This window comes from Scyliorhinus canicula, chromosome 15 (genome assembly GCF_902713615.1).
Source record: "Scyliorhinus canicula chromosome 15, sScyCan1.1, whole genome shotgun sequence".
NCBI classification, from domain to species: domain Eukaryota; kingdom Metazoa; phylum Chordata; class Chondrichthyes; order Carcharhiniformes; family Scyliorhinidae; genus Scyliorhinus; species Scyliorhinus canicula.
Window position 1 is genome coordinate 90,439,285 of NC_052160.1, and position 17,684 is coordinate 90,456,968.

A 17,684-nucleotide genomic window follows, 5' to 3' on the forward strand; every position below is an offset into this window, starting at 1 on the left:
CCTCTCAGATGCAGGGCCCCCCTCCTGAGGTTGGGGCTGATGTATCTTGTTGGGGCACAGTAGAGGGAGCTTCACTCTTTCATTCAGCAGTGTTCTACTCGACCTGCACACCATGTGGTTGTAATGGAATGTGCTATGGCTCTCTTATCTTAACCATCACAGAACCCTGGCAGCTACTTGCCATCTCCACTGTTGAACGCGTAGTTTCCGAGGCGCAGGGTGGTGCCACACAGGTCACACATGAAGCAACCCCGGTGGAAGAACTGGCCCTCGGCACTGAAGCGTTCCACCACATAGACACGCTTCTTACAGAAGTAGCACTCCTCACTGCTGCTGGGGCCCACTGCCTGACTGATGGAGCCCTGAGGCACAAAGACACAACACACATTCAACATTAACATGAGATACACACAGACGTACTTTGCATCCTACATGCATATGTACATTATAAGCTGTAATCTATATACTGTGCACTTTATCGTATATACACATTAACATCATATTTTTGATCAACAAGAGGGTCACGGTAAGGGGACAGACAGGAAAGTGAATCTGAAGCCACAGTCAGAATCACCATACTCTTATTGAATGGCAGAACAGGCTCAGGAGCTGAATAGTCTACTCATGCTCCTAATTCTTGTATGCCATGTTTGTGTATTATATAGCGTATATATTATATACGCATATCTTTATATCTCTTGTCATGTTATATACACAGATTGCGTGGCCAACCAGTCTAAGACAAAGAATTTAGGCTCCAGTCTGTGCGTGGGAGTGAATTTGGGATGCTGCTCACTTTGGTTGGGTTAGTAACGAGAGAATTCTCGTAGACCATTGGTAAAAGAACAACAGGGAAGAATGTTTCTTTATGTATCAGATGTTATAATTTGGAAAGTACAGCCTGAAAGGCCGATTCAATTGTTGCTTATTGGATTGGGAATGCAGAGGCCCAAGTTAATAAAATCCCTACAGTGCAGAAGGAGGCCATTCGGTCCATCAGATCTGCACCGGCCCTTGGAAAGAGCACCCTACTTAAGCCTATGTCTCCACCCTATCCCTGTAACCCTACCCAATTTGGACATTGAGGGGCAATTTAGCATGGCCAATCCACCTAACCTGCACAACTTTGGACGGTGGGAGGAAACCGGAGCCGGGAGACCGCACTATGGGAGAGCTGTCTCCACAATCCCCCAACACCCACGCAAGGCACCTTTAGCCTGATTGCTCAAATTAAAAATAAATCAGTAAAATAAAACATCATCAAGAAATATATACATAATATCTAGATACATTAATACATCTGTGGGGATTTTGAGTGTGATATGCTACAATGTGTACACTTTGGCTGAACGTTAAAATAAGGGGTTTGAGTACCTTGCCCAGAGCAGGCCAAACATAATAATGGGGTTGAGCGTTACTTGCCCGAGGCCTGTAGGGCGCATTAAGGACTGGGTGTGGTTTGGTATGGGAAATGCATTCCAGAGCACCCAGAGGAAACCCATGCAGACATGCGGAGAAAGATAGATGGATTGGCCACACTAAATTGCCCCTAAATTGAAAAAAATGAATTGGGTACTCTAAATGTATAAAAAATAGGGAAAAAAAGACACACGGAGAACGTGCAAGCGCTACCACACAGTCACCGAGGCCGGAATTGAACCCGGGTCCCTGGCGCTGTGAGGCAGCAGTGCTAACCGCTGTGCCACTGTGCCGCTGTAATGCTCTGGGGACATGGGCCCATATCCCACCATGACAGCTCGTCAAATATTAATTCAATTAATAAATCTGGATTTGAAAGAAAGGGCATGATCCAATGGCCACGCTGCACCCAAAAAGTAGTTCGCCGCAGTGCAATGTAGCCTATAATAACCAGGAGACCGCGCTCCCAGGATCTACACAGCTTGCAATGCTTTGCGAGGTCCAACGTGATCTCCTGAGATGTTGCGATGTAAATCCTGCCCATTGTGGGAATTACCTTTTGGCAAATCTGCCAAATCTACAGTAACTCTCACTCTAATGTGCAAATTCCGAGGTACCTGAAGCTTTGGGATTCATCCCATTTGCCTCGGAGACCTCGGGAGAGCGCCGTTCAGCACTGGTCCTCACAAACGGTGACCAGACGGAATGGCACTTGCGAAGATCTCCCAGGGATTGGAGACCCTCTGTTGCATACCCTTTGGGTAGGGTGGTGCCCTGGCACTGCTAGTGTCACCTGGGCATCCTGACAGTACCAGCCTGGCACCCTGGTAGTGTCATTTGAGTGCCAGCTTGGCATTGCCAAGGTGCCCAGGTGACATTGCCAGCTAGCGTAAGTACTGCCAGGGTGCCACGCTGTCATTTTTTGCATGCACGCAATCAGGCTAAAGGTGCCTTGCGTGGGTGTTGGGGGGTTGTGGAGACAGCCGGGGGCTCTCCCATAGTGTGGTCTCCCGGCTCCGGTTTCCTCCCATCGTCCAAAAAGTGCATTTGGGCCTGTCAGGTCGGGGGCCTCGGAGATCCGGATGTCATATGATCTGGTACACTGAGGTGTTCCGGCAAGCAGAGCTCCCCAGTGTATAAAATGGGGTTATGCGCGGCCTCGGCATGCAACGCAAGTCACGTTGAATAGCCATGTGTTTTTAGGCACTGTGAGCATCAGGAAGTACGCAGCTAAATGTGCTCACTGTGGGACTTTGTTCCCATTTAGTTGAATAGGGCCCCTAGTCTCAGCATTGGTGACCTTGACAACTATCGGTTAACTGTAAAAATGCACATGGGTCACTTAATGATTTTTAGGGGATGAAATCGGACATCCATACCTGGTCTGGCCTACATGTGATTCCAGATCCACACTAATGTGGTTGACTCTTAACTCCTCTGAAATGAGGGCAGCACGATGGCGCGAGTGGTTAGCACAGTTGCCTCACAGCGCCGAGGTCCCAGGTACAATCCCGGCTCTGGGTCACTGTCTGTGTGGAGTTTGCACATTCTCCCCGTGTTTGTGTGGGTTTTGCCCCCACAACCCAAAAGATGTGCAGGAAAGGTGGATTGGCCACGCTAAATTGCCCCTGAATTGGAAAAAATGAATTGGATACTCTAAATTTATTTTTAAAAACTCCTCTGAAATGGTGCGGCAAGCCACTTAGTTCAAGAGCAATGAGAGATGGGCAACAGATGCTGGCCTTACCAGTGACGCCCACATCCCATGAAAGAATAAAAACTGTATTGAAAGGAAGCATTTATACATCTATGCAGAAAGGTGGGAATACCACGATTCCATGACTACACGCACACAACACACAGTTACATTTGTATTGGAGAATACAGGCATCAATGGTTAACAGATCTGGGAGCTCAGGGATCATATTCAGACCGGGCTATAGGTTTTGAACACTGTAGCACCGACCTGTCTTTTAACATTAGCCGATGCCTCATCGGGCTTTTCCTGTGGCTGTTGTGCTTGTGACTTGCTGCTCTCATTGTTACCCTGCGAATATGATGATAATTGGTCAGCAAAAGCCTCATTTAGATCCTTCTTCAGTAATGCTTCTTTTTCACCTTCTGACTAAACACAGATTAAGTTCTTTCAATGAAGTCCTGTTCACTGAAACTATACAGACATGAAGCTGGATTTTAATTGGAGGTGGTGGCACCCACTCACCCATTGAAAAGTCAGGCGGGTAGGCAGGGATGTGAATTCAGGAAACCACATCCGATTTAATGGTTGTCGGGCAATTAATTGCCTGAGGTTATAGCTTCTGCCCCAATGTGGGCAGATGTCCCTCCTCCAAGAGTTGCTGGACAAGGCAGCTCTCCAGTCCCGGCAGGGTCACTGGAAGGAGTGGTCACTTCTGGGAGTACAGTCAATCCCCAATGAGGATTCATGGAGGAGGGCGGACTGGAAACCAGTGCAGGGTGAGGCTCGCAAGGGCCAGTCAGGCAAAGTGGGAGGAGAGTTGTGCCAAAATTGGGAGGCCATGGAAGTGCTTTCAGGGAAGGTGTCCCTTTCTGGGAGCACCTTCCGTGATGTACACAGTGCCCAATCAGACGAGACCTGAACATGCAGCTAAGGAAGGCCCTTACATGGCCATTAACTATAGATAATAATTCCATGGTATTACGGGCCAGGGTTTAGAGAACCCCAAAGTATATCATGGAGTTCACCTGACCCACAACCTTTAATAGATTTTGGTTATGGGGAGCACAAGGCCCCACTCTGCAGGTGTGATGCAACAGAGATCTAAAGTACTTTTAAAACAATACAATGTTTATTATATGAATCCAGTTAACATTTTATAAACACACAGTAAACATCTTAGCAACTATCAACTCAAATACTTCCCCCCAAAATACAGTACTCTATAAGTAACCCTTAATCTTTCCCAGCAACATCCATAAGACAAATACCCTCTTTAACATAGACACTGAGTTTAAATTCTCTACTGAGAGCAGTTATGACTTTTAAATTAGCAAGTGATCTGAAGACATTCTTTTCATGCAGAGAGATCAAAATTATACCTTGTTTGGCTGGATGCTGCTCCAACTCTGAAAACAAAACTAAACACACACTGTAGCTGCCAGCTCAAAAACGGAAGTAAAAGCAGACAGACAGCCCAGCTCCACCCACACTCTGACATCACTGCAGCTACTTGATAAACATCCATTTCTTAAAGGTACTCTCAAATGACAATTGTCCCTTGCCATCTCTACGTCTCAAAAGCGGCCAGTATTTGTTTTACCTGTGAGCTTTGTTTGTTGGCCACACTTTTCCGGAGTGTACTCAGGAACAAGAGAGCCGACTTGGCTGTTGACAGGGTCATTATCTTTTTTTTATTGCCGCCTTGGACCTCTAAGAGAAACAATAGAGTAGAAAGATTATCCATACACTATGCTTTCAGGATTATTCTGAGGTAAGAGGATATTTCAAACTCACGCACGTCAACATGACACCCACCAGGAGGTAAATCCTTGAAGAACTCATTGAACTGGGTCAGGTACATGAACATACTGAGCTTATCAGGGCTGCTGGCAACCGCCATTTCTCTCCCAGTCATGATTGGCGAGATTCCAAACTCCTTTTCAGCGATGTTGAAGGCCATTTGGTTGTTTTCAGCGGCAGATTCTTCTTGCAAACTCTCAAAGTTACTGGAAAGAAGGGAGAGAGTTCAGTGCTGAGGTTGCCCCATTGTAAATGCTTGTGTGATGGCAGTGACAGCAATGAGTCTCACCTGAATGGAGCACACGTCAGTATGTTACGTGGCGGTGCTTTGTGCTTCCTTGATCTGTGCTCTCCGCAAGCTCTGCTCTTCACTGGGGCCACCAGTTTTCAGAACCAAAAACATTTATTTTGCTTGGTTCAAGTTGTTCACCTCAATAGTCACTTTTACTGACTAAATGCGTGACTAGGTTACCTACTCAAAAGGCTCTGCCAGTATTAATAGTGCTCATTCTTTGCCAGTAAATGAGATTTTTCATTTATACATTCTTTCATGGGATGTGGACATCACTGACTCGGCCAGCATTTATTACTCATCACTAATTTCTCTTGAGAAGCTGCCTTCTTGAAGCATCTCAGTCCATGGGGTTTGCATACACCCACAGTGCTGTTAGGGAGGGATTTCCAGGACTTTGATCCAGCAAGTGAAGCAATGGTGATATTCTCCTAAATCAGGATGGTGAGTGACTTTAAGGAGAACTTGCAGGTGGGGGTGTTGCTATGCATCTGGTCCTTCTGGACACCAGAGGTTGTGGGTTTGGAATATGCTGCATTAGTGGGTTGCTGCAGTGTGTACTGTAGATAGTACACACTGCTGCTACTGTGCATCAGAGGTGGAGGGAATTCATGTTTTTTAAAAGGTGGGTGGGGTGCCAATCAAGCGGACTATTTTGTCTGGATGGTATTGAGCTTCTTAAGTGTTATTGGAGCTGCACTCATCCAGGCAAGTGGAAAGTATTCCTGACTTATGCCTTGTAGATGGTGGACAGGCTTTGGGGGGGATCAGCTGGTGAGTTACTCATCACTGAATATTCGCAGGTTTTGATTGGCAGATTATGTCTATGTGTTTCCAACCCTCACAGATTGCTGTAGAGTCTCATGGAATTAAAGTCCAAAGATGTGCATGTTAGATGGATTGGCCATGTTAAATTGCCCCAAAGTATCCAAAAGATAGGTGTGGTTGCGGAGATGAGGCAGAGGAGTAAGATTGAGTAGAGTGCTCTTTCAAAGGGTCGCTGCAGACTCGGTGGGCTGAATGGCCTCCTTCTGCACTGTGGTATTCTATGATTCTATGATAAAGATTAATTTGGGGTGGTGCGGTGGAATGTGGTTCACACTGCTGCCTCACAGTGCCAGGGACCAGGGGACTGGCCTGGGGTGACTGTCTGGTGGAGTTTGCATGTTCTCCCCATGTCTGTGTGGTTTTCCTCCAGTTTTCTCCCACAATCCCAAGATGTGCCGGTTAGCTGGAGTTATGGGGATAGAACGGGAGAGTGGGCCAAGGTAGGGTGCTCTTTCAGCGGGGCGGTGCAGAGTCAATGGGCTCCTTCTGCACTGTAGGAATTCCATGGATTTTCTGGACACGTATTTTTCAGGGAGATTTTTATCTTCCATTTGACACGATCTGGACTCACAATATTTTTAAGATACAATGCATCACTGGGTGTATGCACACCTTGGCAAGACCCACAACCGATAGAGCTGTCCGTGGATTGCATTGGATACATGTCTAGTAGTTGCCATTATTAACCAATTTAAATATCAGACAACCAATGACAAGGAGGTTGCGAGTGAGGTAATGTGAGAGGGGAATCTGATTAAACATCTTGTGGTAGGGCAGCTCGGTGGCGCAGTGGTTAGCACTGCTGCCTCATGGCGCCAAGGTCGCAGGTTCGATCCCGGCTCTGGGTCATTGTGCATGTGCAGTTTGCACATTCTCCCTGTCTTTGCGTGGGTTTCGCCCCCACAACTCAAAGATATACAGGGTAGGTGGATTGGCCACGCTAAATTGCCCCTTAATTGGAAAAAAGATTGGGTACTCTAAATTTTTTTTAAAATAAAACATCTTGTGGTAGATTCCAAGCAGATTTGCTAATCTAGTATGTAGCAGCACATGTACAGACCAAGCTCCATCTACTTTACTGGTGCCAGCCTGGTATCGCTTCTACCTCTGAGTTAGCAGGCTGTTGATTCAAGGCCCACTCTAGAGTTTTGTGCTAGGCTGAAACTCCAGTGCAGTGCATAAAGGAGGTTCCCCAACCTTGTTGTACTCAATGTACCCGGGCCATCCCGGTGTGGAAACGCTCGGTAGTCTCCCCAGTTCCCCCCAGCGCTACCCTATAAAGATGAACTGTGTCATAATATACACCAGTATATCATGGTGCAGACACACACACTGATTGACACACAGCAAGACCACTCAACACACACAACACCACAGCCAATCACCAGTTAGAGCACACTCACTATAAAGACAGAGGGCATCAGTTTTCCCGCTCATTCGGGATGTAGCCTCTCAGAAGGACAGAGCTCACAGCTTGTAGCACAGATCTTCACCATGTCCTGAGTGCATAGACTGGTTAGGATAGTCATAGGTCTTTAGTTTAATCTAACATAGTGTCGACCCACAGTGAAAGTATGTTCAACAGTTTCTAGCTTAATAAAATAGTGTTGTACTGTTTCAAGTGTTGGTAGCCTGTATGTGTTACTGCTGAGGTAAACGCAGTCTTCACGGATCCATAGTACCCAACACATCAAAGTGGTCATTCATTCATATTTTGTTGTGCACTAATTGACTAATATATCTGCCTACACAATACGTGGCCACATTTCAAATGAATTTGTTGGCTATAAAAAGGCTGTGGGATATCCTGAGGACAGGAAAGTTGCCATATAAATGCAAGTTCTTTCAATGTACACTTTTACTTTGTAAATCAGAACAACATAATTTTAGTCCAGACAGGTCACAGGAGAGAAGGCAGATAACAGGTAGCTATAGCCAGAGATACATGCAGAGAAAGGAAAAGACTTGCACTGCCTTTCACACCCTAAGGATATTCCAACCTGCGTTATAACCACACCATGTTTTAGAAATACAGTCATTGTGGTAACGCAAGCCGACATATATGCCAACCTGGGCACAGCAAGATTCCACGAACAGTAATGGGATTAATGATTGGTTAATCTGTTTTCATGCTGGTGGTTGAGGAATAAATGTTGGCATGGATACGATTGCACTGGTGACATGACTTGCTGGCCTTCTGCGTTGTTGGAGCATTAATGATATCAAGGGCAGGCAATCTCAAAAGAGATTAGAAATACACAAACTATCATTCTTTTGTTGGCACTCACATAAGGTCTGGGCAAAAATGGTGAATGAGCGCACACAAGGCCAGGCCGCTCTTCCAGGATGTTGTCAGGTTAACCACCTTCACATTCTTGTAGTCTTCTGTGTGCTGTTTGCACCAGCTCAGGAGATCTTCATATCCTCCAACAGAATCTGCAAGACGAGGCAATGGTCACATTCAGCATTCAGTCAGTTACCGTCATGTTTGGGAATAGGAGGGCAGCATGGTGGCACAGTGGTTAGCATTGCTGCCTACGGCGCTGAGGACCCGGGTTCGAATCCCGGCCCTGGGTCACTGTCCGTGAGGAGTTTGCACATTCTCCCCGTGTCTGCGTGGGTTTCACCCCCACAACCCAAAAGATGTGCAGGGTAGGTGGATTGGCTGCGCTAAATTGCCCCTTAATTGGAAAAATAATTGGGTACTCTAAATTTTAAAAAAAAAATGTTTGGGAATAGGATGGGTACCAAAGCATCCTCTGTTGCTGATTGATTTGTATAGTTAATGTTTCTCTAAACCACTATACCTCGTAAATAACATATTTTCTTGTTCATCCTTCTACTGAGGATTGAGGTCAGTTGGCAGATAAAGGGCTTGTAAATGATTATCAGGAGGTCTTGTGGCATAGTGCGTAGCGCCCCCGTCTCTAAACCTGAAACTCTGGGCTCCAGTCCCACCCCAAGACTTGATGGTCAGGGAAGGTGTGTTCATAATGTGGCCAAACAGGTTGCATAACAACCTGAAATTCCTTCCAATACACGCCAATGGCAGGAGGCTAGAATGGGAGAGACTCATGGCCAGCCCTGTGATGGAAAGAAAATTGCAACCTCTACCATCACTATCCCTAGCTCCAGAATGCAATGTGCATCTAAGTATATATTGACACAGCAACCAACTTCTTCGGGCGGAGGCCTGGTTGGATGGCTGGTGTGGATCAGATTAGTGGCAACAGCGCATGGTTTGATCCCCGTTCTGGCTGAGGCAAACCTCCTTGACCTACCCATGTTTGGGGTCGCAGCATTGTGGGTCAGATCTACCTTCAGGCAGAGAACACAAGAAGAAATGTTTAGCATATAACTAAACATACAAATATATATAGATGCCCACACATATGTATCGACATGCATGCACACAGCAGTTTAAATTAATCTTGGATAGCATTGGAGATCGGACAATAATGAATTGGCACCAGTTTTAAATTTGAAGTCAAATATATTGAAAAGTGTGCAAGTGTAGGCTGCTGACTTACAAACAACTGCTTTAGGCTTCTTTGTCAGACAAATTTCATCCTGCTCTCCATATACACGAGTGTTAAATACCTCTTCGGATTCGAAAAGTAATGAGACCAACTGCAGTGCTTTTAGTGGTTCAGATTGGCCAACACAGCACAGATCAAGCACTGAATGTTCTCTGCTGAGTTTAGCTCTGTTACTCAAAGAGGAAATTGGCATGTATGGCATGCAGCAAGCCAATGTAGCTTAAAATGATAGTATGATCCTGGAGCTCGGGAGATGGCTTGCCAACGGTGTGTGTTTATACAGTATCCTGCTGGATACTACCCATTGACTATTACTGGCAAAGGAGCACAGGACTAGGTATGGCTGTGGTGTCCTTTATTAGAGAGTGACATGTCGATATTCACTGCCAAGAGTCAGACATAAATAATAACATAGTGGAGGCAATGGTGTAATGGTATTGTTGCCGGACTCGCAATCCAGAGACCCAAGGTAATCCTTATGGGTGGCACGGTGACAGGGTGGTTTGCACTGCTGCCTCACAGAACTAGGGACCTGGGTTTGATACCAGCCTTGGGTGACTGCCTATGCAGAGTTTGCACATTCTCCCCGTGTCTGCATGGGTTTCCTCCGGGTGCTCTGGTTTCCTCCCTCAGTCCAAAAGGTGTGGAGGTTAGGTGGATTGGCCATGCTAAAATTGCCCTTTGGTGTACAGGGATATGCATGTTACGTGGGATTACAGGGGTAGGGCAGGGGAGTGGGCCTGGGTGGAGTGCTCTTTTGAAGAGTTGCCGCAGACTCAGTGAGTCCAATGGCCTCCTTCTGGACTGTAGGGATTCTATGGAACCTGGGTTGAATACTAGAGGGGGGTGCCTTTATTTACTGGTAACGAGTCAACACCAATAGATGATAAGGGGTAAAATTGGTAATAAAAAATATACAGAGAAATATTCATTTTAAAGTGAATGTGAGGAATTCAGATGGCACTTTGAGTAGTCCTCGGTATCTTACCGTTTCGTAGTATTTTCCCCTTTGTCGGGTCAGTGTCCTTCTTTGCAAATGTGATTCCTCCTGCATCATACAAGTGCTGGACCTTAAATAAAGACAGTATATAGCACGTTCTGGTTTTGGGCTGTTTCATTATTGACTTAGAACTGAACCGATTAGAAACACCCCCCTTCAGTAAACAAGCATGTTCCTCAGCTTCCTGTCACCTGCCATTTCAATCGTGCACCTTGCTCTCACTCCGATCTTTCCATCCTTACTCTGCTACAATGTTCCAGTGAAAGCTCAGGACTCAATATTGAGTTCAACAAGGTTAAATCGTAGTGTTGGCTCCGTTTCGTTTTTGAGTTGTTTTGCCTGTTCCGCTTTTTCCCTTTGTTCCTTCCTCAATCCCTTTACTTTGCATTTAGCCAGATGTTATCCTGCCGTTAACATATCATCGAGACACATATTTTGGTTTTTTAATTGTCCCATGATCACTGCCTTTTGTTTTTGTAACATGGAACCTCTCATCATTGAGGCATTCAAAAGGCAATTAGACATTTATTTAAAGGGAACGATTGTACAGGGTTATGGGGAGGAGCAATAAATTGGCACTAGGTGCTTGTTGGGAGAGCCAGCGTAGGCATGTAGGGCCAAGAGGAACTCCCTTCCGAACAGCACCATGGGTATTCCTACAATAAAAGGACTGCAGAGGTTCAAGAAGGCAGCTACCTTCACAAGGGGTCAGTAGGAATGGGCAACAAATGTTGGCCGAGCCAGTGATGCTCACATCCTATGAATGAATAAAAAAACATAAGTCTTCCTTCTGTGCGATCAGAGTTCTGTGAAATCTCAACCCTATCACACACCTTCCCTTTTGTTCCTATTCTCCCGTCTCCTCATTTTCACTTTCTTAAACCCGATTATCTTTCTAACTTTCCTCAGCTGGGATTTTGTGCCCATGGCAAACAACGACGTGGGCACGAAAGCCCATGAGAGGCCTAAAGCAAGATTCTCACCAGCAAGATCTCACGCCGTGATCGGCCCCGCCCTTCACCATTGACATAATGAAATAATCTCAGTAGCAAATTTCCCTGCTGTATCCTTCTCCCACATTGGAATTTTCTTACCTTGCCACGGTGACATTATATCGGTGAGGTGTACTGTAATGATGTGTATTGTACAAGTGTAGTAAAGGGTTAACACCAGAAACTATGTGTAAATCAAACACTAGATGGCGTTACAAAGTTATTGTATATATGGCAGCATCTCCAGGACTTTTGTCAGAACATGGAGAAGCTGATGAGAGCAGAGTTAAAATTGATTGTAGAGATATAGCACGAGGTCTAGTTGTAGTGTAGTTTAATAGTTAGAGAGAATATTGATTAATGTACTACAGATTCTGTATTATTAGTTTATTATCTGTTACTTAGTTAAAGTGTGTGAACCTAATCAAGTTTAGCTGTATAAAATAAATCTGTTTTGATTAAAGCGTCTTATTTTTATATTTTTGTCAACACTACATATCTTGCTATCTTGGAGGAAAAGGCGAGGAATAGAACATAGAACAGGTCTGGAGCAATATGAACCAGGTGAAGAGACCATGCCGGCCAGCCGGCAATGCTGAAGGGCAGTTCAAAGCGGCAGTACTGGGGGGGGGGGGGGGGGGGGGGGGGGGCTTCCTCTGTGGAGCTCCAGTTGGTTGGGGGGGTGGGGGGGGGGGGGGGGGGGGGGGTGGGGGGGGGTTCCCCGTGTGTGTGTCCATCGTGGAGGGTGGGGGGGCTTTCTTAGTTTTTTATTTAAATCGAAGATCAGGGCACCCCAATCTCTGGAAAGCCGATGTTGCCAGCTCTTTCAGGGCCAGCCCCGCCAATGTGACAGCCTGGGACATGCCCCGGGATTTCTTTCTTCTTAAGTGCTGGACGGTATGGCGAGAAAGGCCAGCCTGGCGGTCGGCGTGCTGCACATCGCTTTTCTTCTCTGGTCCAGCACTTAAAGGAATAGACAGGAAATTCCACCCCTCATTTTTGATGAAAGGTCATCACGCTGAAATGTTTCTCTCTCCGCAGACGCTGCCTGGCCTGCTGAGTATTTCCAGCAATTTTCTGTTTTTATTTCAGTCTGTCTGATTTACTACAAGTTGGATCTTCATGAACTAAAGTGTTTTAAGGGGGAATTGATGGATGCAGAGCAAGCAGGTATACTGAGTAAAGGTATTGAAGGATGTAGAGAAGATGTGGCAAAATCAGTTTGTCAAACAAAGAGCTACCATTGTGAACAGGCGGAGGGGAAAGGCTCAATGGGCTGAACGGTCTACTCCAGACCGCATGTGCATCATCGTGTAACTATTATTCAGGACTTGGCTCATGCACGATATTTTCATTTGGAAATAGGGGCCGGGATTTTCTGGTGCCGCTCGCCAGAGGAAGGAATCCCGATGGCCCGGTGGATCGGGCATCAGGCCGAAATGGGTTTCACGTCAGTCGTGAAAACCGTTGCGAGTCTCCAGGCCCACCTTATGGTCTTGTGGTCTTACGAATTGGTGCAAGTCCTGAGCTTCCCGATGAGCTTCCCGACGAGGCTCCTGCCCAGAATTGGTGGGAACATGCAAATTACTCAGAGCTGTTTTGAATGTAATATACGGGCAGAACGCCCAATTCACATGCCTCCTGGGATGTTCCAGCTCCCCCAACCGAGAATCCCTCTGGCATGAATACAAGACCACCGATGTACTTCTGAGGCTTTATGAGGCTCTGGTCAGACCCCATTTGGAGTACTTGAGCAGTTTTGGGCCCTGTATCTAAGGAAGGATGGGCCGGCTTTGGCCGGGGGCAGCACGGTAGCACAGCGGTTAGCACAATTGCTTCACAGCTCCAGGGTCCCAGGTTCGATTCCCGGCTTGGGTCACTGTCTGTGTGGAGTCTGCACCTTCTCCACATGTCTGCGTGGGTTTCCTCCGGGTGCTCCGACTTCCTCCCACAGTCCAATGATGTGCAGGTTAGGTGGATTGGCCATGCCAAATTGCCCCTTAGTGTCCAAAATTGCCCTTAGTGTTGGGTGGGGTTACTGGGTTACGGGGATAGGGTGGAAGTATGGGGTTGGGTCGGGTGCTCTTTCCAAGAGCCGGTGCAGACTCGATGGGCCGAATGCCCTCCTTCTGTACTGTAAATTCGATGAAAGGATCCAGAGGAGGTTCACAAGAATGATCCCTGGAATGAAGAACTGGTCATATGAGGAACGGTTGAGGACTCTGGGTCTGTACTCATTGGAGTTTAGAAGGATGAGGGGGGATCTTATTGAAACTTAATACTGCGAGGCCGGAATAGAGTGAATGTGGAGAGGATGTTTCCACTTGTAAGAAAAACAAGAAACAGAGGACACCATCTCAGACTAAAGGGACTATCCTTTAAAAGAGAGATGAGGAGGAATTTCTTTAGCCAGAGGGTGGTGAATCTGTGGAATTCTTTACCGCAGGAGGCTGTGGAGGGCAAATCACTGAGTGTCTTTAAGACAGAGATAGATAGGTTCTTGATTAATAAGGGGATCGGGGTTATGGAGAGAAGGCAGGAGAATGGGGATGAGAAAAATACCAGCCATGATTGAATGGTGGAGCAGACTCGATGGGCCGAGTGGCCTAATTCTGCTCCTATGCCTTATGTTCTTATGAATTGATGCAAGTCCTGAGAAGCGGGGACCTGGCAGCTTGGAGTCCGAGCGGTGGCAAAGGGGTGAGAACCCCCCCCCTCCCCCTTCAATTGGCTCCAGGGTGCTGAGGGGAGTACTTCAAGGGATGTGGAGGGTCAGGGGCTTATATTGGGCTGGAGGGGCTCAGGTCATGGACTGGAGGGGCTCAGGTCAGAGGTCATTCGTGGGATTGTGGTCGTTTGGGTCCACTTCGAAACTTCTGTACCTCTGAACCCTTTAAACAGTCTTTCAGTATGCCAAGTTCAGAGATCTGTGAGATGAAGACAAACCCTTTAATGTGTTGGAAATTTGTGATGTGGTATATTCACAAGTCAATTTCTTTTTTTTAAATTTAGTATACCAATTCATTTTTTTTCCAATTAAGGGGCAATTTAGCATGTTCAATCCACCTAGCTTGCACATCTTTGGGTTGTGGGGGCGAAACCCACGCAAACACGGGGAGAATATGCAAACTCCACACGGACAGTGACCTAGAGCCGTGATCGAACCTGGGACCTCGACGCCGTGAGGCAGCAGGGCTAACCCACTGCGCCATCCTGCTGCCCTCACAAGTCAATTTCATTGCCCTTTAACTTTATCTAGCCTATTTGTCTGCCTAGAAACCAAATAGCTTCAAACTGCTTTGTTAACATTGAATTTGTTGCCTTTTACAAGTTTTCTAATTGCCAGGGCCAGGCAGTTTCAAAGAGAGGATAAAAATTACTTATTTTTCTTATTTAATAGCTCTGCAGAGATCCATTAACTCAGAGGAAAAGCTGTTTTTCTAACCGCTGTTTCTTTTTAAGAGGTTGCCTCTTTGTTCTCAAGTGTGTGGAAAATCACTCCGGTTTTCCCCTTGGTTGGAGCACTTTGTCTCCGTTCAGGAGAATCGCATCCAAGTAGTCTGCTGATGGGATAAAAACACTTGCTAGAAAAACACAGCCAGTGGGATTTTCCAGCTCTTCCCGGTTGCAGGTTATTGTGCTCCCCACCCAGGCGAACCTCCCCCACAGCAGGGCAGGTGAGCAATACAAAACGCCATAGGCCTCCCACCGACAGCCAAAGGCAAGCCGCCTCTGCCATCGGAAAACACACCGGGTGGGAAGGAGACGGAAAATGCCGACCAGCCGGTCTGAGCAGCATCAATGGAAGGAGAAACAGGAGACTGGGTGTTCCGCCAGAGGCATCACTTCCAGTCCCGCCAATGGTGAACCGTTGCCGTGGTTTCCCACCGGCAACGGCTGGGAGGTGCATTCAATGGGAAGGCCCCAGTGACAGCGGCGGGACCACAAGATGCCACCACCGGCCAATGGCGCACTACTCCATTGTGAAACACATCACGCAAGTCGTGGAACATCCTATGCCCAAAGCTTCAAGTCCGATATGACTCTTGAGAAGTTCGGCACTACCTCTGCCAAAAATGTATCAAGGGTATTAAACAGCACCAAGATGCTCTTTGTAACTTACATTCTCACTTCCATTTAGCATGAAATAAAAATTCAAAGTATTACAAAGTGATAAAAAGTTAGTTCTGAGGGCAGCACAGTGGCGCAGTGGTTATCACTGCTGCCTCACAGTGCTGAGGTCCCAGGTTTGATCCCGGCTCTGAGTCACTGTCCGTCTGGAGTTTGCACATTCTCCGTGTTTGCATGGGTTTCGCCCCACAACCCAAAGGCAAGACGGATTGGCCTTGCTAAATTGCCCCTTAATTGGAAAAAATGAATTGGGTACTCTAAATTTTTTTTTAAAGTTAGTTCTAAACAGGTTACAGTGCCATGCAGCAATGAGGGACCTCAGGCAGGGTATGGAATGCCTTAATGCTACAAGTCCTTGGTTTGCCACCAGACTTCAATGTCTGTTATTATTTCATAAACCTGCAAGATATCCTTGCAACAATTGTGAAATACTATCAGCTGAGACATCACAGTGGAGACATTCAGAGCCAAGTCACCAAACGAGGCTATTGAATCACTCAGTATTCGGGAGAATTTTAACTATTGCACTGACTGCACTAGGGCACTGTAGTTATAAGCATCGCACTCATATCAGCACTGCACGGGCCACTTTCCCCAACTCATACCTTCTTTCACGGTGTATTTCATTTTCTCTCAGTGTGAGGGCCTCCACATCATTCTCTTGCTATGAGGGCCCGGCAGCATTCTGCGTCAATGGGGGTGCCAGGAACCTTTGAAGATCTGAACGGTAACTTAGGAAGGGTCTAGGGTTCCATTTGACCCCTACCCCACAGGGGGAAAAGGGGATCCAAGCAGCTGAGATGAGGAACTCAGCAATTTATATTTTCATTTGGCGTCAGAAGAAATAAAAGCCGGAGTAGGTCTTATGACCTCGCATCCATATTTATTAAGATTATGGCTGAGCTTATCAATCAGCTCCACATCCCAGTTGATTCACAAATCACTTGATTCCTTTAAAAGTTAAGATCTATGACTCTCAACTTTGAATATATTCATCCACTGAATCCCCACACCGCTATGGGATCGAGAATTCCAAATATTTACAACCCTTTGAGTGAAGAGATATCTCCTCATCTCTGTCCAAAATGGCTGACCCCTTAGCGTGAGGCTCACATGCTGAAGATATATTCTATCCCATTACTGACACCTTCATGAATGGTGAGCCTTATGGCACATACCTGGTTAGGTGCGAAGTAGCTGAGGTTGAGGTTGGGATACCGAGTGAGTGGGTCAATACTGTACTGGGTAACCTTCTTGCTCGTGTTTCCAGGAGTGGTCTGAGACAGCAGCTGATAGATGCTCTCTCTGGAAAAGGACATTCAATAAGAAAAACACATCGTCACAACTCGAAACCTCAGTGCAGCTAACTGTGCCTGATCAATGAAACGCCTGAGTTTGACCAATAACCATTTCTTATTAGCTCCTCATCTTTGAAGCTCAATGGGCTTCTCTGACATTTCCTCAGTGTTGCTAACACAATTTACTCACTCCTGTTCTTCAAGGCATGCAAGTTTTTTTTTTAAATGTTCACATCTCAAACATAAAATTTACACAGGTTCGAAACATTCCCACAAACTGCTAGCCTTTCAAGTAAATCTTAAGTGTTGTTTAATTGGGTTCTTTTCTCACAGTAACCTCCCTTAGTTTGTCAGCCATGGGCACTACTTATCGACGTGAACCCCGTTCAGCAGGAACATATCGGCAAATGTCGTGTCCACCACTAAACTTTTTGTTTGGCTGGAGAGTACTTTGGGATGTAGCACGGTAGCACAGTGGTTATCACTGTTGCTTCACAGCACCAGGGACTCTGGTTTGATTCCCGACTTGGGTCACTGTCTATGCGGAGTCTGCACGTTCTCACTGTGTCTGCGTGGGTTTCCACCGGGTGCTCCGGTTTCCTCCCACACGTCCTGAAAGACATGCTTGTTCGGTGAATTGGACATTCTGAATTCTCCCTCTGTGTACCCGAACAGGCGTCATAGTG

General features: G+C 46.5%; 1 protein-coding gene across 12 annotated transcripts in view; it reads right to left on the minus strand.

Moving 5' to 3' along the window:
- The window catches only part of mical1 (microtubule associated monooxygenase, calponin and LIM domain containing 1), a 204,904-nt gene that overhangs the window by 93,945 nt on the left and 93,275 nt on the right, over nt 1-17,684 (minus strand). For all 12 annotated transcript variants that reach the window (XM_038819533.1, XM_038819540.1, XM_038819539.1 and 9 more), the window contains 7 exons: nt 16,879-17,005; nt 10,566-10,647; nt 8,327-8,474; nt 4,934-5,124; nt 4,719-4,828; nt 3,386-3,466; nt 182-362 (listed from right to left, as the gene is read on the minus strand). In XM_038819533.1, coding sequence (XP_038675461.1) covers nt 182-362; nt 3,386-3,466; nt 4,719-4,828; nt 4,934-5,124; nt 8,327-8,474; nt 10,566-10,647; nt 16,879-17,005 — 920 coding nt within the window. The remainder of the gene's footprint in view (nt 1-181; nt 363-3,385; nt 3,467-4,718; nt 4,829-4,933; nt 5,125-8,326; nt 8,475-10,565; nt 10,648-16,878; nt 17,006-17,684) is intronic.